General features: G+C 35.6%; 5 protein-coding genes across 6 annotated transcripts; 2 read left to right on the top strand and 3 right to left on the bottom strand.

Annotated features, from left to right (window-relative positions):
- The first annotated feature begins 9 nt into the window (after positions 1-9).
- On the top strand, positions 10-7,405 carry PYD2 (pyrimidine 2). 2 transcript variants are annotated; one of them, XM_022297301.2, is made up of 14 exons: positions 10-199; positions 443-604; positions 968-1,019; positions 1,498-1,767; positions 1,885-2,096; positions 2,338-2,458; positions 3,255-3,342; positions 3,452-3,530; positions 3,837-3,924; positions 4,061-4,101; positions 4,196-4,248; positions 4,529-4,685; positions 5,660-5,847; positions 6,201-7,405. In XM_022297301.2, exons 1-14 carry the CDS (start codon positions 116-118, stop codon positions 6,211-6,213), a joined length of 1,608 nt encoding a protein of 535 aa, XP_022152993.1. In that variant the 5' UTR covers positions 10-115; the 3' UTR covers positions 6,214-7,405. The 2 variants fall into 2 exon arrangements, with proteins under 2 accessions (XP_022152993.1, XP_087976850.1); XM_088120724.1 differs by having other exon boundaries at positions 5,660-7,405.
- LOC111020600 (RPM1-interacting protein 4 (RIN4) family protein) lies at positions 6,089-7,215 on the bottom strand. The gene is made up of 2 exons (XM_088120897.1): positions 6,907-7,215; positions 6,089-6,307 (listed from the first exon to the last, which is right to left on the bottom strand). Exons 1-2 carry the CDS (start codon positions 7,213-7,215, stop codon positions 6,257-6,259), a joined length of 360 nt encoding a protein of 119 aa, XP_087977023.1. The 3' UTR covers positions 6,089-6,256.
- A 1,839-nt stretch (positions 7,406-9,244) lies between the features above and the next one.
- On the top strand, positions 9,245-11,494 carry LOC111020599 (RNA-binding (RRM/RBD/RNP motifs) family protein). The gene is made up of 2 exons (XM_022297303.2): positions 9,245-9,728; positions 11,238-11,494. Exon 1 carries the CDS (start codon positions 9,348-9,350, stop codon positions 9,723-9,725), a length of 378 nt encoding a protein of 125 aa, XP_022152995.1. The 5' UTR covers positions 9,245-9,347; the 3' UTR covers positions 9,726-9,728; positions 11,238-11,494.
- Positions 11,495-12,039: 545 nt separating this feature from the next.
- Positions 12,040-15,147, bottom strand: LOC111020598 (calcium-dependent protein kinase 2). The gene is made up of 8 exons (XM_022297302.2): positions 14,046-15,147; positions 13,797-13,940; positions 13,563-13,715; positions 13,276-13,391; positions 12,994-13,161; positions 12,784-12,911; positions 12,575-12,674; positions 12,040-12,487 (listed from the first exon to the last, which is right to left on the bottom strand). The coding sequence occupies exons 1-8, from the start codon at positions 14,740-14,742 to the stop codon at positions 12,395-12,397; spliced, it is 1,599 nt and encodes a 532-aa protein (XP_022152994.1). The 5' UTR covers positions 14,743-15,147; the 3' UTR covers positions 12,040-12,394.
- A 991-nt stretch (positions 15,148-16,138) lies between these two features.
- LOC111020601 (rhodanese-like domain-containing protein / PPIC-type PPIASE domain-containing protein) lies at positions 16,139-23,581 on the bottom strand. Its single transcript, XM_022297305.2, has 8 exons — positions 23,227-23,581; positions 21,121-21,237; positions 20,760-20,851; positions 19,841-19,941; positions 19,624-19,734; positions 18,846-18,954; positions 16,911-16,961; positions 16,139-16,415 (listed from the first exon to the last, which is right to left on the bottom strand). Exons 1-8 carry the CDS (start codon positions 23,441-23,443, stop codon positions 16,335-16,337), a joined length of 879 nt encoding a protein of 292 aa, XP_022152997.1. The 5' UTR covers positions 23,444-23,581; the 3' UTR covers positions 16,139-16,334.
- Positions 23,582-24,482: the final 901 nt, after the last annotated feature.

Here is a 24,482-nt window from a genome sequence, read left to right as displayed (position 1 = left end):
TTAGAATTGGATACTCCCGGGAAGAGTCTGTGGCTCTCATCAGGAAGTACTAACTCACTCCAATTGGCTGCCAGAGTTCGATTATGCTTTATTCGGTGCTCGAGCTTTGAAATTCATGGAGCCGATCTGCCAGCGAACTTGGTTCTTCTTTCTAATTGTTGTCCTGTCTTCAACACGTTCGTTATCAGAATCCGATCAGGTACTCCAAACCATCGATTTGACATCCCTTTTACGGTTGAATTCTGATCGGTAGCGGAGAAAATGAAGAAATATGAGATATTAGATTCATCGGCGAAGAGAAAAACGGAGTTCTTCGAGTTACAAGGCCAAATATTTTACTCAAGACTCTATAGCTCTTTCCAGAAGTCGATTGGATTTGCGATTTTAATTTCTAGAGGCAAAATTTTTGTTCTCATGTTCCATTTTCTTCATCATTTTTCAGTTCTGTAACGCTGGGATTGGATTTGATAAGTCAACCTGTGGTACTGGATCATCGTCGAAGCTACTGATAAAGGGCGGGACTGTAGTGAATGCTCATCAGCAGGAGGTTGCCGATGTTTATGTAGAGGATGGAATTATTATTGCTGTGAAGCCTAATATCAAGGTATGCTTTCTTTACAGTACGGTGAGTTCATTTCATTGGTTATGAACGGCGATCTATTATTACGGCGATCTATTATGAACGGGTGCCGTGCATATTAATGGCGAAACTGTGTCGTTCTTAATATTCGACGGTGTTTCCAACAAAAGAATTTCGTTCTTCTTCGTGCTTCGATCAGTACTATTGACTTGCCCTTTGTCATTATTATTTTCTAAAACTTGATTATCTGTATAGTAAAGCCTACTATTCTACAGTTCTATCATGCTCAACATTTTATTGCTTACGTCATCATTTATAGTTTAACATATTATTTGTGCTGTTGAATTTCACATATCCACAATTAACTCGTTCTATTGCCAATAATAGGTCGGGGATGATGTTGCGGTCCTAGATGCCACTGGAAAATATGTCATGCCAGGTTAAAAATTACACACGTTGCCGGCTTCCTGATTTTATGTTACTAATATATGTTCTAAAAGCATGGGCATTAATTTTAATATGTATAAACAATTGAATCTTCTCTGGCCACCCTACTCCATTGCATCCTTGATGCCCTTTTTTTGTGGGGCTTCAGTTGAACTAAAATAACAAATGGAGGGGTGGGGAAGAGTCTGAGTTGCTAGTATGTTGTATGATGTAGTTTATGTACGTATAGAGGCACTTTTTGGCTTAGTCTCAAGGATTCTAGGAGAGTGAGAGGAACTCTTGAATCTTCCCCTGGATATCTCCTTCTCTATTTTCCTGTGATTGCTTGTAAGTTCTTTCGCTACATGCATAAGTCGGATGTCTTATTCCATTCGGAGTATTTGAACCAATCTACTTTCAGTTTTCCAGTTCACTTTTTATGTCAGAATCAGCAAATTATGTGATTTATTCATCTAAGTGTGATTTGGCAGGAGGAATTGATCCGCACACACATCTTGCTTTTGAGTTTATGGGTTCTGAGACGGTTGATGACTTCTTCAGTGGTCAGGCTGCAGCATTAGCTGGTGGAACGACCATGCACATTGACTTTGTTATACCAGTGAATGGAAGTCTATCAGCAGGGTTCGAATCGTACAGGAAAAAGGCAAAGAAGTCTTGCATGGATTATGGTTTTCATATGGCAATCACAAAATGGGATGAAGTCGTTTCACAGGAAATGGAAATCATGGTGAAGGAGAAAGGTTAGCAATTGTTTTTCACTTCAATCCAATTAACTATAGATCAAATTGCCTTCACCTCACAAATATCATAAAAGGTTTTCTCATCAACATACAACCTTCTCGTATTCTGACCTGCAGGGATAAACTCTTTTAAGTTCTTCCTAGCATACAAGGGAGCTTTAATGATCAGTGATGAACTCTTGTTACAAGGATTCAAGAAGTGCAAATCTCTTGGTGCCTTGGCCATGGTACATGCTGAAAATGGTGATGCTGTATACGAAGGACAGGAGAGAATGATTGAACTTGGTATAACTGGTCCAGAGGGACATGCTCTCTCACGGCCTGCTGTGGTAATTCAAAGATCACGTTTTTATTTTAATGTATTTGTCCCACTTTCCCATCATTGATATCTGCTGCTTTATTATAAGATGAAATTCTTATTTTGGATTGATGAAACTTCTGCATGAATTTACTCTTCCATGTACATTCTTTTACTGATTATTTGTCTGGCTGAATATGGGTACTCGTTTGACTATTCTAGTCAATTCAACTGCCACTCTCTTTCTCTATGTATGCTTGAAATGAATGCAGTTAGAAGGAGAGGCAACTTCCCGAGCAATACGTCTGGCTGGTTTTGTGAACACTCCTCTATATGTGGTTCATGTTATGAGCATTGATGCAATGGAAGAAATAGCCAAAGCTCGGAAAGCAGGTACCATGTTCTATATTTTAAAATCTGTTTTATGGTACATTTATCCAACATGTGTTAATGAATCGTCATATCGTACTTTGTTTTTCAATGATTAAAAAATTATTTGTTTATTCAAAATACTAGTCTACAACTGTGTAGATCCTATGAAAAATTTGACATTTAATGATGGTCTAAAAAATCTTCTATTTTAGGAGGTCTATTAACATCTTCAAAGATTCTTTCTTTAATTAAGTTAAAGGATTAACTACTTTTGAAGTGTCTAAGTTTTTAAATGTTGAGTGTCCTCAGCGGAGATGTGGTCTTTGCTAGATTTAACGCCTTTTTTTTGGTATCTATTTTTAAGAAGTTTTGTCACCAGCATTTATCTCTGATTCTTTTCAACCAGTGCCTTTTTTTGTAAACTCAGGTTTTGGTCTTTTGTATAGGCTTTTTTGTAGGCTTTTTCTCTACCATTTATCTCAAGGAAAGTTTGATTTTTCATTAAAAAAAAATCTCCTATTAAATTTTCATTTCTTACGAAAACTTCGTGTGGTTGGGTTTGATGTCTTTTCAGGCTCTAAAATCATTTTAAAAATGTCCTTCTCCCCCCTGTTTATGTGACTCAAATGCAATTCATGCGACCAAATTGTTCAACTTGTCTTCTGACATGGTAAAAAGGTCAGTGCTTAATAATCTATAAAATTTTGGCTGTCATCTGTCACTGGCTCCTCTATTTTTCCTCACGAATTGTTATGACCCTTCTCTGCTATGTGATACTCTAATTGAGTGAACAGATAACTTTACTTTTAAATTGCAGGGCAGAGGGTTATTGGAGAGCCAGTTGTGTCTGGTTTAGTTCTCGATGATTCTGGGCTTTGGGATCCTGACTTCGTCACTGCGGCAAAGTAACTACTATAAAATTCTAGCATTTCTTATATAACCTCATTCTTATCACTATCTCGTTTCTTTCAAGTAAACCAGTCTAATACATTACGATCATATCTCATGCATCAGGTATGTCATGAGTCCTCCTATTAGACCATTGGGGCATGATAAGGCCCTTCAGGCAGCCCTTTCAACAGGAGTTCTGCAGGTAATTAAATTGTAACTAAGAAGATGGAGCATGATACCTGTCACTGAAAATGCTCTGATAAAACAACTTTCATAGTGTTATCATGCAAATTTCAGAAGGCTACCATTGATAGCTAGACCCTTTAGTATTTATTTATTATTATTATTATTATTATTTTTTGTGTGTGGAAGGTGGGGGGATAAAAAATTATATTTCCAAAACTACTTTAGTATTGTAACCTCAACAGGCAGGTGGATTATCGCAATGTTCTTAAATTGGCATGTTTGGATGAAGTTTACTGATTATTGTGCTTCTTATAATTTGCAGCTTGTGGGAACTGATCACTGTAGCTTTAATTCTACACAGAAGGCCATGGGGATTGATGACTTCCGAAAAATTCCCAATGGCGTCAATGGTAATTGCTATAGATATTACATATTGGTCTGTATCAACAATGAAATATAAAATATTGGGGACTTGGACCTTATGCTTATCCAATTCAATTATGATACTCTATTTCCTTTCTGTATCTGACAACTTGGAATCTTCAGGCATTGAGGAAAGAATGCATTTGGTATGGAATACAGTGGTGGTAAGTTGTCCGTGCATTTGTTTTATTCTTTCAGAATGGACACTTAAGTTTGAATTTTGTTAAGAATCTCATTCCATAAATCTCTAACTTTCAGGAGTCTGGCCAAATATCTGTCAGTGATTATGTTCGGATTACAAGCACTGAATGGTATGTGGTCTTGCCACTGTTTTTTGATCTCTGCAGGAACTTCTTGTGCATTATTATTGTAAGAGTTTCATAGTATTAAGCTACATGGCGAAAAGGAACTTTTAATAATATCTAAAAATACTTTGAAGTACTTAATTAGCGTTTTATTTAGAAGGCTTATAGACAAGGTGCTTGACTTAAAGCATTACTCTGAAAAGTCAAATACACTCGAAGTTTTACAACCAAATAAATTTTGCTGCCTACATAATGCAATGATTTTCATCGTCTACTGTTTATTCAGTGCTAGGATTTTCAATATATATCCAAAGAAAGGAGCGATCCTTGCTGGGTCTGATGCAGACATAATTATACTCAATCCAAATGCAAGTTTTGAAATATCTGCAAAGTCTCATCACTCTAGATCTGACACAAATGTCTACGACGGGAAGAGAGGGAAGGTAACCTGTACGCCATAATGCAGTTTTTCATGACAATAGAATTATGTGGTTTATGCTTTGCTTTATGTCTACTTTGTGCTATAAGTTTGAGGTGAACATGGATAGCATGGTGATTAAGTTTATATTAGGCTTAAGGGCCAAGACCATTTCAACATCTTTATGAACAGCTTATTCATAAATCATAAGTTTGATATGACTAACTCATGTGAAATTTCTAATTACCGTTGGTTGCTATTGTCTCTATGCTTTCTATTGACGATTGTGCTCTTGATTTTCCCATTTATTACTGGATGCCATTTCACTAGATTGTTACAGTGGAAAGGTTTTACCTTTTTCACTTTAGGTGTTTTTGGCCCAATAACCTAAAGAAATTTGTTGGAATACCCATTGAGTAACCTTTGGACCGGAATTATTTGTCAGTTAGTAGCATTCTTTGGGCAGATACTTTGTTAGTCAGAAGTGACAAATAAAGAGACTTGTAAAGGAGAGAAGGGAGGAGCTCTAAGGAAAGAGTGGGAGAGAGCATACCTATTGAACTGTCAGTGAGGCTTTGTACTCGAATTTCAATAAAGTATACTTGCTACTGAATGTTGTGTGAATACCTACCATTCTGTTCGTATGTGAATTTTCCTTTGTATGAAAACTACTTGACCCGGATGTTTTTTTTCTAAGGAAAAAAAAAACCAAGATACATGTACATTGGTCATATTCTCAACATTACACGTGCACATTTTTAAATTTTAAATAGACTGACAATTTAGGAATTGTGATCAAACTTTTTATCATGGATTACTGCAAATGTTGTCCAATAGATCATTTTTGGTCTACACAACTTGTCGTGAGCCTTATCTTGTCCGCATATATGCATGTGCATTTGAACTATTCGACCTCTTCATGCCATCACGCTCATATTTACACAACTTTCTGAACGCAGTGATCAGTTTAGGTTATAAAAACGTGTACTTTTTTCTCAGGGAAAGGTCGAAGTGACAATTTCCGGAGGAAGAATTGTCTGGGAAAATGATGAACTAAAAGTTGTTCCAGGTGCTGGAAAGTACATAGAGATGCCAGCTTTTAATTATCTGTTTGAAGGACTAGGCAGGGCAGATGCTCAATACCTGTCCTCGATCCGTGCTCCGGTGAAACGTTTTCAGTTCACAGCGTAACTTTCAACCATCGACTATATTTTAGTTTGTGAAAACGGGATGAATAGATGATCTGAAAGTTGACATGGACAGAATAACTGAGATTGCATGGCCTGTACCCAGCATGTAAATCTAGAGCGACTTACCTTTTTAAGATACTGGATAGAATCTTATGTTATAGTACAGTTTATTTATCTGTTTTTTCCTTTTCTCCAAGAAATAAGAAACAAATTGAAAGGTTACATGATTTATATGCTAAAAAAAAAAAAACCTAAACAAGAAGCAGGGAGGGGGAAATTGAAGCAATTTAGTATCCATATGATGAAAATGTCTCATCTATTCATTTACATGCCAGTAAAAATGTATTCAGATCAACAGCATGAAATGACTAAGAATTCGAGGAGCGGCTTGGTTTTTTGATGCATATCAAGGCCTGATACAACAATTGATGTAGGTCAGAATCTTCTTCTTCTTCGGCTGGATAAGAGAGAAATAAAAGAGCAAGTATTTAATGTACGATATTTATATAAATGCAATTTTCAAAAACTATGATGGAATCACTCACAGTTTCTTATTCTGTATTGTAAGATTTTTATTACGATGAGTTTTTAGGTAAGTATAGAATTCACATTGAAATGATCGTGGATACCCTGCTGTTATAAATTCTATTACAGTTATGAAATATCCTTGTGTTCATTGTATGATGTAAGAAGACAACAGTCAGTAATCATAGTCTTAAATTTTAGACAATTGTATTACTTCAAAATTCTAGCTGTGGCTAAACTTGGAAAAAGTAATTGCATACAAGGTTATAAACGAAGCTGTCACCATCATGGATAGATAAATCAGTTTCTAATCTTATTACTTCAAAGTTGATTTGTTCAGGTATTCCTCAGCCTCAGAATCCAACAGGTACTATGTTCTACACAAGCTTTCTTTAGCTACTGTATTCAAACATCTCTCTCTCTCTCTTTTTTTTTGGTTCAATTTGGATTTGATTTGTTTAGTTAGAGATTTTGATTAGGCAGTTGGAGATCTGATTCTGAGACTAAAGTAATGCTGATGAAAGTACTTACTGCAATAGAGTCATCTGCTGCTGCTTGATGATGATGTTGGTGGTGGTGATGGCGGCGGTGTTGGTTTTGATGTTCATGGCGGTGGCGGTGTTGGTGGCGATGTTTTTGTTGATGACCTGCAGCCGCCATTAACTCCCTTTCGTTCCCTAGGCTGCTTCTTTTGAACTCAGTTAAGTCAGTCTTCTGCTGTTTCCTGTTGGCACGAGCTTGAGTAAACACCACAGAATAATTGCTTGCTCCTGGGGCATTGTGATCCCACCCCCCAAATTCTGGAACTGATCTCCACCCGTTCTGTATATGCACCAACATGTTAAGCTATCGAGAAATTATTCAATATGACTAGTAGTTTCATACAGTTAGATATAAGAAAAAAAAACTAAATCTATATGGCGATCATCATGTATCGAGATGGGAGAGTCATGTTATGACAATCCCAGTGAGTAAAACTCTTGAAGTAACAATCTTTAGTTGCATTCAAATAGATTCATTATTTATTTTCTTTGGACGATTTGTGAGGTTTCTTTTTTCTTTTTCTTTTTTTTTTATAATTAATTTGCAGGAACGGGATCTAGAAATAAGAAGACAAAAACAAGAATTCATTTATTTCACAGGTTGAGTTTGTATTCTGCAGGGTTATAAAGTTGAACTTACAATTAATATGTACATTTATTTACCTTATATTATGGGTTTAATAATTCTACCGATTATATATGAATTTACATTTTTTACTGCTACCATTCCACATTTATCCATTTTTATGAATCACAAACCTGCAAACATACACATGCTACACAGACTTGAGTTTTTGTAATTCATTTCTCCACCCAATCTAAATACACATCCACTTTTCAAACTTTTAAGTCACACAAACATGAATTTATTAAATATATGAGTCACAATGGTCCCATATATATATATATAATTTTTTTTTTGGGTATAAAAATATTATTATCACGTGGTTAGCTCGACACTGCTCCAAATATATAGTTTAAGATGGAAATGAGAGAATTTTGATTGAGACCCACTTTAAATTAATTTACAGTTTAAGGGCCAAATTAAAATTTAGCCCTTCAATAATTATGATTTGGATTTCGAAGTGGGACGATTTGGCATAATAAATCATAAGATAACACCATCAAATAGTCAAAGCATAACTCAACCGGTCTAAAATTTGAATTCTCGTCGAAGTTAGAAAAAATAATAAAAAATCATTAAATAAATTAATGGCATAATGAAGAAGGAAAGTACATTCCTGGAATTTTTTTTGTTTTTTTGCCGGAGAAGATGATGAAAACTACATAATGAAGAAGTTGGAATTTGGAAAATGTCACCTCCTTCCGAGCATCCATTGGGGCCTGAATAGGAGAGGGCGAGGCGGAAGATCAGCCACAGAGAAGGAAAATAAAAAATTCCTTGAAATTTTCAATGCATAATTTTCCATCTCTTATATATATCTTTGTTCTAAATACAAACAGCTTCAAAATAGGACACCTTCCAAACCGACTCTTGTTTTCCAACTGATGACAGATCTTTTCTTCTTTATTTAGTATGAGAGAGAGAGAGAGAGAGAGAAATAGAAACCGTTTCTTGTGCCAAAATATCGAGACTTATCCAAAATCGCCACTAAAACCACATTTGTCACTCAACAATCGTTGGGTGTATTATAAAATTGTCGGCAAAACTAGTTAGTTGGGTGAGGTTAAAGATCTGTCATCCGTTGGTCATTTATAACATAATCGTTATAATCGTTATATATCGATATTTGGGATGGAGATTCAAACCTAAGACCTATTGATCGGTATAATTAGTTGAGTGATCATGTTATCTCATCATCAAACTCGTTAGTCTCAGGTAGGCATTTTTCATGTTTCCTCTTATTTGACTTTCACTAATATTTATGAGACAATTTGTCAAATTTTATCTTTATTCTTTATATTGACGACACCATTGTTTTAAATTTCAAAAGTTTCAATATTTCAAATAAGGTTTTTTTTTTTTAAAAAAAACCGAATTTCGATTAAGGTAATAGTTGAAACATTGGAAAAACTTCAAATTTGAACCAAGGAAATGTCGTGGAGTAATATTAAAAAATATTTGAGTAAATTTTCATTTAATAAATTATTTTAAAAAATATGGCCCAGCCCAAGAAGAGAACAGCCCGGACAGGCAACTTGCCGAATGGGCCGGTCGGAACCAGCCCACTGGTTCCCCAAGCTGTCCAAGCCCAAAATGGTATGGGCTAAACTCGCGTAGGCCCATTTTTAATGGAATTGAGTCCTTCAATCGCTGGGCCTGGGCCATATAATTGACTTTCAAAGTTAAATACACACACACACACACACACAAGGCGAACGAGGAATTGAAATGAAATAGCACAGTTTCTGGCTTTTCGAATTTTCTCGCACTTCCGTTTCTCCCAAACAGCCTCGTAAGAAACCTCCATGGCCACGTTCAGCCTTCCCCGCAAGGGAAACACGAGGCTGCCGCCGGAGGTCAACAGAGTTTTGTATGTCCGAAATTTGCCGTTTAACATAACCAGCGAGGAGATGTACGATATTTTCGGCAAGTACGGCGCGATTCGGCAGATTCGGATTGGGACGAACAAGGATACTAGAGGTACAGCGTTCGTTGTCTACGAGGATATCTACGATGCTAAGACGGCGGTGGATCACCTCTCCGGTTTCAACGTTGCGAATCGGTATCTGATCGTGTTGTACTACCAGCAGGCCAAGATGAGCAAAAAGTTCGACCAGAAGAAGAAAGAGGATGAAATCGCCAGGATGCAGGAGAAATACGGTGTTTCCACGAAAGATAAGTAAAAGGTGTCTTACGAAATTTCTTTTACTTGGGATTTCCACAAGCAATCCTGGAATTGGGTCGAATTGTGTGTAATTTGAAGCTCACTCTAGCTCTAGGGTTTCATAGCTGTACTAATTGACTTAATTGTTGGCCATGAGTGGGCGACGATTACTATCTGTTCTTAAATTGGCGGTACTTTTCTTATAGTCTCTATATGCTCTTATCATGGCATGTTTATGTTTGGACAATTAACTTTGTTGGAAGTTACGTAAATCATAATCAAATTGTAAGCAATCCTTAACGCCTATCAGGATTTTCTCACCTGGGTTACATTTATTTTATATAATTGGGATCGGTTAGCCTGTAAAATCACCCACTGCGAGTGGAAGAAGTATTCCTGATGGTCCTCACGTCTTAAGCTGTTAACCTTGGTAGTAATGTGCAAGTTATTTAATGTGTTGACATACTAAAGAATGCTAAGTATAATTTCACCTCAACGTTGTTAACTAGGCACAACTAAGCTTGGTATGATGGCTCTAATAGAAATGATGGTACAAATTGGATTTCTGCCATTTTGATGAGCTGTGCAACCTTCAGGCATCTTACTAGTCAGGCCTGGCACTTTAAGCATTTAACATATCAGTCTATTTATGGAAGGATGATTATCATCTTTTCTTTGAAAGGCTGATAAATGGTAGACCAGTGTTTATGCACGTGAGTGTGCTAGGAAGAAGTGAATGTGTTGCATGAGACATTGAAAGTTTGGACAACTATTATGACAATGTCTTTGTAGAAATTTGTCTAGGATCTATTTGGGTTACTCAAAAGGTATTTGTTGAGACAGTTAGATAGAGGAAGTTGTTGCAAATCAGATACCGACCTATGGGTTAGAAAGAATGCATCTGTTCTTCTTAGCATTAAAAGAGGTGCGAGGTGCCCTTAGTTTTTGTCATGATTATGTGCCTTAGTACATCTCAGGGAGGTTCAAAGTTCCAGCCATTTTCCCCTTTCTTTTATTAACCGGCAAATCAAATTTATCGTTTCTTTTTCTCCTCTGATTGTTTTTATGGAAACTCTAAATGATAGAAAGTTTACAATTTGCGATGCTTAAAGGTAGATTTGCAATACTTTTTATTGTAATTTATTTTGTTTGTACTCTTTGTGTGCTTTGCCTCTCTTTGGCTTGGACTTTCTATTGCGCCGTGCCATCTGAAAAGTGCAAGAGAAGCCCTTGCACTTCATGTAGCATCGAGTATCACAAATTTGTTTTTTAAGGTTCAATATTTTATCTTGAAGGCATGCTGTGTGAAAGATCTCCTTAATTTTCTGCCCTGCATTAGGTATATCATGTATTGAAATGAGAGTGAAGATGAGGATATCTTTCACTTGTGTAGTTACGTTGATGTTTTGTGGGACAATATCTTCTATGTTAATTTGGTTATACCACTTCACATTCTCACAATATCCTTGTGGAAGACTTTCAAAGTTTTGAGGAAACTAAGTACGGAAGTACTTTTCATTTGTGCCATTAGGAATTCCTGTGGAGCATTTGGAAAGAGAACAAAAGAAGCGTCTTTGAGAAAGAAAGAAGGCATCTTCCTGTTCGGCTTAAAGTTCTCCCTTTCATCTTTGTTGTTATATTACGATTTCATGGACAATGCCTTTTCTACTTTTTAAATTGATCAGGTTTAACTTTAATAGAATTGCTATACGTCTATTTTTGCATGACATTTGTACCAATTGCGATGAACTATTTGATAAAATATATATCATTTGCAAATTCTCACAATTTATGAGGGTTTTTGAAACCATTTCTTTAAATATAAGTGTAATTTGCAGAATGGGTAAAAATTATATGGATGGAATTTGTAATTATATCTCTCATTCTATTTCTCAAGGTTAATAATCACCCCTTTTCCAACTTCCATTTCTGCCTTTTCTCAAGCATGGCACCCACCAGAATCTCATCGGTAAACAAGCGAGATGAGATATGAATCTATGAATTGTCGAGTTATCATTAAATTGGTAAATCTCAAAATCTTTAATAAGTGACGTATTTGTGTTAGTTGTAAAAACTATATATTAATCAATCAATTAATAAATCATTAGACAACCATTAGATATTATTGTGAACAAAGGCATATAAAACATAATACAATTATCCAATACATATTTTCCACATACAGCCCATTCTTGAGAGGGGTTTAAACCAAACAACCTTTAGATACCTTATATTTATGTTGTACACAAATTGGGTTCATAACTATTAGCTTTCTGTTTGTTTTTCCAAAATACAATAGACATTCATTTTAGACAAATTCATGCTTCTAGTCAGTCAGTCAACCATAAGAACAATAATTATTCTGTCTAATAGTGGACAAGAACAGCCAAAAACATCAGAAAATCACCCATTAAATCCTAAGAATTAGAGTAAAATTGGCCTTTCTTTATCTTTTGTTTTGTTTTCTCTGGCGATTTTCTATCTTTGAAAGCAACCACCATTCACACTGTAAATATATGCATGCTCGAGACAAACACTCTTTGCTTCAACCCCTCCCATTCTCTTTACATAAATAATGTACAACGAGCACCTGTAAATTTCACCCTCATATTAGTTTCTCCACTGAAGAACAAAACACTCAGGTGGTAGTTCTTGTCATCTCTTCCAGTGCACTCCCAACAACCGAAATTAAACGAAGACATCACGACGCTTTTTGGGATTCGCTTCTGGATTTCCTTTTCGCATCATAGCCACAAATTCATCATAGTTTATGCGGCCATCCTGTAGAGATTCAAAAACATGTTATATTTCGTTAGTTTCCGGTGTCCCCATTGCAGCGATACGAGGAAGTCGATTTTAGAAACTTACATTGTCTGCATCCACTTCAGAAAGGATCTCCTTGATGTCTCTTCCGTCGTGCATCCCATATTCTCTAAGAGCTTGCTCTAACTCTTCCGTAGTGATATATCTGAATGCATAACATAGATAGAATTAGAAGTTCAATCGTCAGTGAAATTCCTTTTCCATTTCAGAGTGAAAACTTTAGCAAAAGTTGACTTGGAATGTAATTTCATTACCCGCTGTTATCTTTGTCGAAATACTGGAAGGCCGTGTAAAGATGCTCTTCTCGATCCATTCTGTTCAGGTGCATTGTTGCTGTGATGAACTCATCATAGTCTATGGTTCCGTTGCCATCAGCATCAGCCTGTAGAAACCAACAAGTAATTTCCAGATTCAAGAAAGAATGTCATGTTGGATTGAGAGAGGTCAGACAGATAAGGACTTACGGCTTCCATTAATTGTTTAACTTCATATTCAGAGAGCTTTGTGCCTTGCTTTGCGAGTCCTTGCTTTAGCTCTTCGAGCGTTATCGTCCCGCTGTTGTCAGTATCCATGCTCTTGAACATTTGTTTCAGCCCCATGATCTCTTCCTCTGATAAACAGCCCGCAATCACCTGCCCATTTGGCACAGTATTAATATTTGTCGAAGTTTTGTTTTGTCATCTCTTCTTTTCTTATAGGGTGGTGGGGGTTTAGTTTGACATTAGGCGGATTCGTTTATAGCTTACCCGAAGAGCAACTTTCTTGAATTTGTTCATTGCGCGGAACTGTTTGAGCCTGTTGAGCACCGCATTGTCAAGTGGTGTATCAGGTGCTTCTCCATCCTCCTTAATCCATGGATGATCTGACAGAAAAAGAAAATGATTTAGTGAAAGTCATTTTTGGGTGGCCATAGAGCTGCCTTTTCTCTTCCTGATTTTCCTTCATAGGTGCAACAGTCCTACAGCTGTTTTTTCTTATCCTATTTCAACTCAATCCCTTAGAATAGATAACAAAAGTCCAGGAATGAACTTACTTAGGACTTGGAAGGCTGACAATCTCTGCTTGGGGTCTGAATTCAACATCTTCCTAACAAGATCCTTTGCTGCAGGTGATATCGAAGGCCATGGGTCGCTCGTAAAATCAATGTGACCCCGTAAGATTGCATTGAATATTCCATGTTCGGATTCTGCCATCCATCCACTTATCTCGCATCAAATGATCAAAAAACAAAAACCAAGCAGAGATATGAGTAGAATTATTGAATTACCTGCCCAGAAAGGTGGAACACCACACAGAAGAATGTATAGCATGACTCCAACGCTCCAAATGTCAACTTCAGGTCCATATCTCCTCTTCAAGACTTCTGGCGCAATATAATATGCACTTCCAACAATATCCTTAAATACTTCCCCTGTTAAATAACAACAACATTCAGACCCCAAAACAAGAAAAAACCGAGATCATCAGCCAGCCATTGCAGAGCGTGTAACAGAAACAGTCAAGTTCTTAGACAAACCTTGTTTATAGAACACGGATAACCCGAAATCGGTAGCCTTGAGCGGAGAATCCTCGTCCTTACTGAGCAACAGGAAGTTTTCAGGCTTGAGATCTCTGTGGATAACCCCCATGGAATGGCAAGTATGCACAATCTGCACAATTGTCCTAAGCAGCGAGGCCGCGGCTCGCTCTGTGTAATGCCCCTTTGCTATGATGCGATCAAACAACTCTCCTCCAGCGCACAATTCCATCACTAAATGAACAGAATGCTTATCTTCATAAGCCCCTTTAAGCTCCACAATGTTGGGCTGCCCTGTTAAATGGTGCATAATCTGGACCTCCCGTCTCACATCCTCAATATCCTCCTTATTTACTAGCTTCCTCTTCGCGATGGTTTTGCAGGCCAACTGTTCGCCGGTAGCCTTGTGAGTGCACAAATGGGTGACCCCAAATTGTCCCCTTCCCAGCTCCTTCCCAATAGAGTAAACGGTGCGGACATCTTCCATGGGGCGGCCTAGAACAGTTCCGATCTGAGTGGCCTTTGAGGGCTTGGTGGAAGTGGCCGGGGAAGCGGAAGGAGCGGGATTAGTGGATGGATTAGTGGAGTTGCCGTGATTGGTGTTACCGCCATCATCCTTGGACCTATCGGCGTTGGATTCGTCCTTCGCGCTGTTGGGAGCCTCGTCGGGATTTTCACGAGAGCAGCAATTTCCCATGGCGGAGGAGGATGTGGAGGAATGGTGGCGGTGGGGCTAGGAATGGAGGATCGAAGGAGACAAGATCGAATGGGAAATTGGGGCAGAACCAAAATTGAGGGAGAGAGAAAAATCCATGTATAGAGAGTGGGAAAGAAAGAGAAAAAGAAGGAAGAAAAATGGTGGAAAATGGGGAGAATACAGGTTGGAATACTGATCCAAACACACAGGGTTCAGGATTGATAGAGAGGAATTGTAGGAAGAAGCCATTGACAGAGTCTCTCGATATACCTTCCAACGCAAAGGTTCAGAGCGTTTCCCGCTTCCCCTTCCCTTCCTTAGAACTGTCCCTTTCTTTTTCTTTTTTTTTTTTTCCTTATTTTCTTTCCTCTCTGTCTCTCTTTTGGGTATTTTTCACAGCTGACACTAACGGCAAAATACGTGTTTCCAACTATCAAATATTGAACTATTTTTCTGTACTAAAAAAAAAAAAATATATATATATATATATATATTGAACTATTCTCCCTCTTTTTTTAAGATATATATCTTTCTCCAAAAAAAAAAAAAAAAAAAGTCAAGTCATCACAATTTTCATTTTTGTTATGGTTCTTAATCTCTGGTAGTTTTCTTACTTTACGAACAAAAAATTTATATTTTGGTATTTATTTCTAAAAGTTCATGCTGTCATGACATCAACCATAGTAATAAATGTTACAAATACCGACATGTATAAATTCTTTTTTTTTTTTCGAAAAACCTACATGTATAAATTCAGTTATAAAGACATATAACTAATTATATTAATGTCAACAATTTTATTCCGTACAAACCTGAATAAAATTCATTTAATTTATGTTAAGATAAATCATAAATTTATTATATATGTTACGCACCTATTCGAGAAATCATAAATTTATTATATATGTTGTGCAAGGTGCATGCTTAATAAATATTGTAAACGCAGTAAAAAAAAAAACTATAATTCCATTACTGAAACGTAATCAAATTCTAGTTTTTATTATTTTTCTGAATTCAACCATTACGCATAACCAAATTATTGTAATTAGTCTATTAAAAATGTGAGTTAAGAATTAATTCTCACTTAAGAGCGAGAGAAAAAAGAGTTTGTTAAGTTATAGTAAACTATATTTAAGACTTTACCAATTACAAATACCGAATTACATCATAAACTCTCCTTCTTCATAACTTGCATTGCAACCGAGAAATGTTTAATTGAAAATAAATAAAAAGGTTTTTAAAATGTGTTAGAGAGTTTTTGGCCCAGATTCAAGAAGTTCGTGTATGTATATATCTATATATAGATATTTAGTTCAACAATATGTGGTGTGGATAACCAAATCTTTGGCCTTTTGATCGAGATATGTCATAACTAGTTAAATTATGCTCAGGTTGGTAAAGAAACAAAAATTAAGACTAAAAATATTAGTGAAAACTAAATTATTACAAATAAAATCACAATCACCAGAAACATCATAAGAGTGAAAGTAAAAAAGAAGTAGAAGCATATTTTAACAAAAATAAGCATAAAAAACTAAAAAGCCTCCCATGAAGATTCAAAACAAAATAACTCAAAGGGAAAGGGCAGTATCTCAGTAAGTAGGGACAGATGGATCAACTTTGAGAGAATATGCATGGATTCCTCCAGACACATTGTATACTTTCTTGAAACCCTGAATAACAGAAGTAATAATAAAAAACAGTTACTTTTATCTTTCCAAAATCAAGGATAATATTGAGGATAGAAATTGATATGGGAATTTTTCTGGTACTACAGGAGTACAACGTATTCCTTTCATTCACAATTTGACACATCATTTAATGATGTGTTATTTTATTTCATAGGTCCACACTATATGTTGTGTTGAGTTGGCAAATAATATTACATACTCCTGTAGTACAGGAAATTTTCCACTGTTAACTGCTTCTATGAAAAGTAAGAAGTAACCAGAGGCTTAAAATGAATGAGGTGCAGCCGGAAGCTGATAAACTCAGCTAAATCTATTAGAAATATGATTATCAATGAAATTAATGTTTAGCGATTTAACACGAATTGCCTATTCAGACTAGAGACTACTACATTTTTCAGGTTTGAAGAGAGACGAAACAGAATCACTAATAAAATACAGACTATAATGTATTGAGGGAAATTTTCGAGGTGAGATTACCTGCATTTGTAAGTATTTTGCGACCTGCAATGACCTCACTCCATGGTGGCACTGCATTCATTGGTAAACAAAAATTTTCAAAAATCTCAGGAGAAATTGGCTAAGCAGGAAGATTTAGAAAATGATAAGTGGCAAAAAGGGCGGATTTGATCTCAGTTCTTAATTCCATTACAGTCTACAGATACAAATAAATAATGATATAATTTATAACTATCATTGAAACTCGAGTGAAGTTAAATTTCACAAACAATTCTAAAGGTTCTAATTGCATCCAAAGAGTGAATCATCATGCTTTAGGAGGGACCAATATCATCATTCCTTTTGAACTTTTTATATACTTCTAATATTTATTATGTTGTGCCCAAAGTAGTGAAAGAGTGGCTCCTCTCAAGTCTTCATGGTCATGGCCTTAGAAATAGTGCCAAGATTCTTTGGATCAACAGCTTTTATGCCCTTCTTTGGGAGTTACAAATTGCTGTGCATTGCTATAGGTAGAGACCATTTCCAATGATCCAAAATTGCATTTTGATAAACCTTGTGAGATAATACTGTGATAAGCAGCTACTAGTATTGCTCATAACTTGGTGCAACTCATGACAAAACTAAACATTGAGAATGAATGACATTTTATAAAGGAGAAGCAAGAAAGTGGATAAATCAAGATTCCCTATGTCCCCTGAAAAAAACAATTGATTTTTCGTGAAAGGCGTCATCAAGCTAGGGCTTCCATGAAATTATCAATGAGTTAGGAATGAATAGTATCTATTTATTAGCTCGAGTGAGAGACTGAGACTATTAGAATTCGAGTGGAGGATTTATATATTTGTACTTTCTCTTTTATTCTAAAGTCTAATTATGTCAGTAGTGCATTGTAATATTACTACCAATTACTATAGCTTAAATTTTCCTTCTCTTTTAACCGTTGCTAAGTTGTTCCTTTTTGGTTTTACTGCCTTATTCTACATATCCACTTCTTTCTTGGCAGTCCATTTTGATATATTTATACTTCCTCTTATCATATTGAATAATCCCCTATCATCTAGGGCCAATCCAAGGAAATAGAATTGAACAATCTACTAGGTCATACGAGAAGAATTACTCTCTCTTAGACACGAGTCATGATTACATCAACTTAAAAGCAATCCAGGAGACCATGTTCTTCACTAGTTTAGTTACCTCCCTCATGAAGTAAAAGTCAGAGACCAACAAGAACTAGTGAAAAGTCCATTTTTTAAATCATTCTTTTTGTTTTTTATGAAGTCAATCACAGAGGATTTTCATAATACCTTTTGGTAGTAAAGTGGGCATCGTCTTATCAATCCCTACAAGTTTTCTTTTTATAAACTATTTATTTTCAAAAACAAAAGCAAACGTGAAATAAATCAGAATAAAATGAAAAAAGGGCCAAGCAATAGGGTAAAGCTATTTGGAAAGGCGATTACCAAAAAGATAAAAAGTTTTTCTCTAAACTTTGTTCTGAGAAAAGGGATGAATATAATTGATAAAATCCAAGTCAGAAAATTTTTCCTTGATCTTCAACCGAATTGGTGAGGGCTGAGTGGGAAACAAAGTGCCGATCATTTGTCTACTGTGATTTTCCTATGGCTCTTTTGCCAAAATTATTACAGTTATTTGGTATCAGCTTCCTTTCTCAGACTGGAGATAAGGGGTTGTTTCTCTCGTTTGTGTGGGGTACCTTTCAAAAACAAAAATATATTTTTCTGATCTAATATTGTTTGGGCTATCGTTTGGTGGTTGGAGCGAACCATGAGAATTTTCCAAGAGAACAAGAATTTGTGGAGTGAAGTTGGGGGTTATTTTTTAAGCTTCTATTTGGAGGTGGAAATCCAAAACCAAAAGAGTTCTCTGACTATCCTCCTTTAATTGCTTCCAATTAGAAAGTTTCCTTCTATTCATTAAAAAAAAATTAATTACCATGACATAAGTCTCCTTCTGAGGATCAAACTTCGTAGTTACTTCTGGTCCCCAGCTTCCAAATTGGCGGAGAGGTAGTACCTGAAAATCTGGCAAAGAAGCCTGGTCCCTGTTTTATAGAAAAGAGTTCAGGATAGCTTCGTATATAAAATAGTTCATATTAAATCCAATATTTTCTTTCCTTCTACCAAAGACAAAATATGGGAGGAAAATAAGATCCCATACATTAGATAAGGTAAAAGTTCCCAAGTTTGAAATATCAGACACAATTAACAAGACCATGGTGCCACACAAACAAGCCCTTTATGTATCTTGATTCCATCCAAATACCTATAAAAATTTTTAATTTTATTTGGGGTGACCAAAATAAGATTCCAATGAGGACACTTCGCAAGTTCACAGTTTCTTGACCAATATACTTATTATGGAATGGAGTAAAAAGTCCACTTGTTGCAACTACTGCCAATCGAAACATTTGGATGAACCCTTTTCTTCATAGAAAATACTTGAGTCCTTCTAATCTTGTCCTTACCACCGTTAAACGTTTGACAACTAAGAGAGAGCAATGCAAAAACAATAACTTTTTTATAGAAAATAATAAGTTGTCAATTTTTCAATACTGGTGAGGATAAGATTTGGTCCTTACCGGTAAGACATAAGTATTTTCCTTTCTCCATCTTTAACAAAACGTGGAAGCCAAAAGGGATTTTGCAGAACAACAGTGAACCCATGGAAAAGTGGGGTACATAAATAAAGAAGAAGAGGAATAGGTACGTACACTTCTTCAGGTTCTCGGACATCAATTAACTGTGCCTCATTCAAGAAGTTCTGATCTTGCATTTTCGAATGAAGCTCCTCAGGTTGAATGTCCAGAAGTACCGATTCTTCTCTACGAGGAAGAGTTGTAAATGTGCGACACATTATAAAATGATGCAGTGTCACAGTCAAGGTTTTCATGTAATTAGAGAGAACATTGTCTTGTCTTGTGGTCATACCTCTCAGATATAACTTGCAATAAGTGCCATCCAAACTGTGTTTTACATTTTACCACTTTGTTTAAGGGTGCACTAAAGGCAGCCTCCTCAAACTCTGGTACCTGGACACATGTCACCATAAAAGATTGATCATTCCTTGGCTTAGCGAAAAACAATAACACAAAAAGTGCAGCTCCCTCTTCAAGTTGTTAAAAATATGTTGACATTCACTACAACTCAAGGTTTTTTATTTTGTTTTTTTTTTATTTTAATGTAAATAATGGACGTGCGCACAAGAAATTACATTGGCCAGTCTCTCTTATTTTCTTAGTTCAGCAGCGCATCCGTAGTATGCATTGTTACCTTGGTAACTAGATTGATGATTATAACAAAAAGTTTTCTTAATGAAGAGAAAAAATGAAGGTGGATTAGAGAATCAAACATACTCAACCTGAGAACCTACGATTTCACACTTCTCAAAGTGCAATGTTTTTCGCATCTTATTCTCACCCATGCATATAAAAGAACCAGAAGAGAACTGTAGTGACAAAAACTAAGACCACGTTCAACACAGTAAGAGATATGCTCCATTGTAAAAAATAAAAATTTGGAAGCTTGAATTATCAGAAGTCCAGAAGCAGACCCCACAGCAGCTGACGTTATGAACCTATTATAACCTTGCTCGTTTCTCCTATGCATTGACTGCATTGCATACTCTTAGTATTACATCCATTCTCCCTATTTTGTAAATGGAGAATGGATGTAATAGGAAATCGAGATATTAGCCATAATCTTAGGTAGGAGTGTTCTTTAACTATTGCTTATAAATCCAAAGAACTCATCATAACCATACACAATTTGTAACAATGAAGTTTCAAGCTCCACAATAATTAAGAATGTAGGAGAAAAATAAGTCATCACTCAGCAGCATAATGCATACCATTTGCCCCTTCCTCACCCATCCAAGCATTCCTCCTTCTTCTTTGGATGGGCAGATTGAGTACTCCACAGCAAGATCGCTCAGATCTTCACCTGAATGCAGAAAGAGAAAATGGAACATGAGAACATTATTGAATGATTAGTCAGAAGTACCACATATACCAACTAATATGTGAAAAACAATGTCCATATGATGTAATTTTAGCAATATTTAGACTCTCAAAGTTCATATAGTAGCTCATCCATCCTACAATGCTCATATTATACTTCTGCCACACTCTGGGGGAGAGGGAGGGGGAGAGAGAGAGAGAGAGAGAGAGAATTAAGTTCTTTACACAATGCTAATGTAGATCAATACTAACCGCCGGAAATTCTCTGCTGAAGATCCAATAAGAGCTTAACGTCATCTTCTTTAACAAGCAAGTGCTGCACCAATAATTCCCTACTATCTCCACTGCCTCCAGTGGAACTAAATGAAGCTGAAAATGACAGATATTAATACAAGCACACCGAAGTATCTCATACAATCTAATGGATGCTTGCATCCATGTGCAGTTGCATCTATTTGTCAAAGTGCATAATTAAGCACGCAATGCGACATTTTTTGGTGAAACAAAGAGATGCAGATTTGAGAACTGAAATAGGTAATTGATCTCAACTCTAGTTATTTACCCACTTTCCTGATATATTTGGAATGTTTTATAGGAGATAGATTTCCTAAATTAAATAACATCCATGCATACTGACATCCAGCAATTCTGAGATACTTGGACAGATGAATACTCAGATGTCTGGTCTCGCACTCTGTTAGTCAAGCTGGGATTTCTGGGGGTACAGACTATGAGACTAGAAACAGACTTCTAGCGTACACATGGATTCTAAAAAAGTAGTAACAATAGTAAAGAAGTTTGAACATCTTACAGCTGACTTAACTGGTAGTCAACATCGTTACTAATTAAGATATGAAAAATATATTATTGCTTTTCATTTCTTTTCTTCAATGAAATCAAGTTGACTATTGAAAAATAATAATAATTCTAATTGAAGTTCCTTGATCATAATAAACATAAAAGCGAAATGTTGTAAGTTTACAGGAAACTTAGGCTGGTAGACGGCACCATTACGATCACAATATGAAAAGAAAATTATTGTTGCCTTCCGTGAATAATCTAATTAAATCTCTTCTTTTTGACTTCCCCATTCTAAATAAGTTTGATGAGCCACCAATATAACTCCGGAAAGTAGAATCGGATAAAAAAAGTTGTCAACATAAAGAGTCAAATAATAACTTCACATTAGAGTTTTGCCTAAAAATAAAGGAAAAGAAAAACCTCATCTACCTACCTCTATATTATATTCTTAGTCAAGCACTTTCAATTTTCCATTCCACTAAATAATCAAATTCTTGGAAACTTCTTCCATTTTACCATAACATTGCCATTCCATTACATAAATTGCAGGACAAATTAAAACAAGTTGGGGGCTTTTAAGATGATGAGTACCGTAATATATTAAGGCTGTAGTCTTGATAATTCTTTCCTATTTCCACAAGGCATTAACCTTGATAGTCTTTTAAAACAATGACGTCCACAAAATAACTAATCTATTTAATCAATTAGTTTTCTCTGCACTTTTCTAGGCAATTTCCAGAAAAAATCATTCTATTTTCTTTGTTTCCGTCATTTTAAACTAAGACTTGGTAAAAGATGGTAATTCAAAGTGTCCAATATAAAATTTTAGCTCTGGTAAAATTGTTTTTCCTGTAATTCTAAAGTCAAATCGCGAGATTCAATTTGGTCTCGTTTCTTTAATTTCTTACATTTTCAAAATTCACTGGGAAAAAGATTATAAATCGAATGTTGCTTGAATTCCCACATTGATCATTGATGTAGACGAATTCCAAACCCCCTATCACGTCTCAAGAAGTCAACAAATTGTATGTACAGAAATTTGTTAAAAATCTTATGCTTCCGAAGTTCTTCATTGTACGCTGGTTTTTTCCAGACTAAGCAATTGTAACAACAAGAGTGCTGGGGTTTTTTTTTTATAGTTATTTTAAGACTTTCCTATGATACGTCGGCTAATTAAATTCAGTAGCTCCCGATCCAAGAGATACGAGTATGTAATATTTTACCATTCATCCGTTCATGAGGTACTCAATTGGTACCGAGATTCTTAGAACACGAAGAGAAGTCAACCAGAAAACAAATGTGTTTCCAAATCAAGAAATGCATCCCTTCATAAGATAAGACGACCAACACTTCTAGCCAAGTGCGATACAATACAACTATTCCACCCACATCTGCTATTAGTAAAAAAAATGCAAGAAATTCATATTCCAGTCGCATTTCCTAGGCCGATGCCTTATTCATTTCAAAACCAGAAAGCATCAAATAAACAATAAATAAACACAAACAAAAACTTCAAATCGACAAAGGATGGATTGAATCTGTGAAGAAACAACTGACCTGTTACTTTAGAACTCGGATGATGAACGGACATGGAACGAGTCCAGAGACGTTGGCCGTGTTTGAAGCTTTTGGGGACATGGGAGCAAAATGGAGCATAAAAGCAAGCAGAACGGAGATTCGACTGATTAGAAAGCCAGAGAGCGGGAATCCAGCGTCGCCCGAAAGCGTTGAAAACCGGTGATGCAAATGGCGGCAGACGACTGCACCTCAACATTGAATGCTGCACTGTACTGAAACTTCTAGTCTCCGGCGAGTCTCAGTTCACAGATGCTTATCGCCGGCCGCAGCTTGCTCAGATGCAATTTCGCTCCGGTTAGGCAGTTCTTCACAAATCAATTAGTCTTCGCGTTCATATATCTTTCCATTATTCATTATTCATTATTCATTATTCATTATTGTTTGTTTGGATCTTTCTTTTTCATTACAGCATTAATGTGTATTAATTATTCAAATATTCTTTCTTATGAGTGCTCCTAAATATCACAATTTTTTTTCTTTTTTAAATGGTGTGTTTTAAATTATGTTGTTTTTGTAAAATTTATTAAAAATATATATAAGGGAGACAGATCAGTTTTTAACTCTGAATGTGGCAAGATGTATTGCTTTTTGTTTCATCCTGCTGCACAATTGAAGCAATATAAATTTGTAATTTAAACTTCAAAAAGTATTGCAATTAATATTATTCATTAATAATATGTATTGTTTCTAGTTAAGATTGAAAATTTTCCCGTGCAAAATGTTAACCTAATTATTATTTTTGTCCTTAAATTTTATTGAGAGCATGTGTTTAAAATAGCAAATCAAGTATGCAGGTGTAACCTTGGAAAGTCTTTTACTTTTTTTTTTTTTGGCTATAGAATAATATTTGTCTTTATTTATATACTATATGGCTAATTTCCTATATATTAGATGTTCAATCTCGTATGTCATATTTATTATAAAGTAAAACAACATGCAAGATGTGGATTCAAACTCGTAACATTTTGCTAGAAAATGTTCCAGTTGAGTAATTTGACAATCATAATAAATTGGAAATAACAATACTGAGTTTATATATTTAATTTATCTAGCAATTTTCCTATAAATTTAATTTTTCAAATAATTTTTGTGACGTTGTTGTTGTTTTTTTTTTAATAAAATTGTTGTTATTTTTTTAATGAAATTAAACTCATATACAAATCAAACACTACTAATGACCATTAACTTACAAAAAAAAAAAAGGTTCAATGTACCTCAACTCTACAACGTATTTA

Source organism: Momordica charantia (assembly GCF_013281855.1).
Source record: "Momordica charantia cultivar OHB3-1 chromosome 2 unlocalized genomic scaffold, Mcharantia_2.0 BLBB01000002.1, whole genome shotgun sequence".
NCBI classification, from domain to species: domain Eukaryota; kingdom Viridiplantae; phylum Streptophyta; class Magnoliopsida; order Cucurbitales; family Cucurbitaceae; genus Momordica; species Momordica charantia.
This window is presented reverse-complemented; position numbering and strand designations above follow the sequence as displayed.

What these genes read in the sequence shown, in the direction of transcription:
- LOC111020601 (XM_022297305.2), bottom strand. Translation starts at nt 23,443, where the DNA reads ATGTTGAGGTGCAGTCGTCTGCCGCCATTTGCATCACCGGTTTTCAAC. An exon ending in TTGCAAGTTATATCTGAGAG is followed by an intron (nt 19,735 to 19,840) that starts GTATGACCACAA and finishes TCTTCCTCGTAG; the next exon opens with AGAAGAATCGGTACTTCTGG. An exon ending in AGAAGGAGACTTATGTCATG is followed by an intron (nt 16,962 to 18,845) that starts GTAATTAATTTT and finishes CAATGAATGCAG; the next exon opens with TGCCACCATGGAGTGAGGTC.
- LOC111020600 (XM_088120897.1), bottom strand. Translation starts at nt 7,215, where the DNA reads ATGTTGGTGCATATACAGAACGGGTGGAGATCAGTTCCAGAATTTGGG. An exon ending in CAGCAGATGACTCTATTGCA is followed by an intron (nt 6,308 to 6,906) that starts GTAAGTACTTTC and finishes TCTCTTATCCAG; the next exon opens with CCGAAGAAGAAGAAGATTCT.
- LOC111020598 (XM_022297302.2), bottom strand. Translation starts at nt 14,742, where the DNA reads ATGGGAAATTGCTGCTCTCGTGAAAATCCCGACGAGGCTCCCAACAGC. An exon ending in GTCAGCCTTCCAAGTCCTAA is followed by an intron (nt 13,392 to 13,562) that starts GTAAGTTCATTC and finishes TTTTTCTGTCAG; the next exon opens with ATCATCCATGGATTAAGGAG. An exon ending in TCAAGAAAGTTGCTCTTCGG is followed by an intron (nt 13,162 to 13,275) that starts GTAAGCTATAAA and finishes CCAAATGGGCAG; the next exon opens with GTGATTGCGGGCTGTTTATC.
- LOC111020599 (XM_022297303.2), top strand. Translation starts at nt 9,348, where the DNA reads ATGGCCACGTTCAGCCTTCCCCGCAAGGGAAACACGAGGCTGCCGCCG.
- PYD2 (XM_022297301.2), top strand. Translation starts at nt 116, where the DNA reads ATGGAGCCGATCTGCCAGCGAACTTGGTTCTTCTTTCTAATTGTTGTC. An exon ending in CGGATTACAAGCACTGAATG is followed by an intron (nt 4,249 to 4,528) that starts GTATGTGGTCTT and finishes CTGTTTATTCAG; the next exon opens with TGCTAGGATTTTCAATATAT. An exon ending in ACGACGGGAAGAGAGGGAAG is followed by an intron (nt 4,686 to 5,659) that starts GTAACCTGTACG and finishes CTTTTTTCTCAG; the next exon opens with GGAAAGGTCGAAGTGACAAT.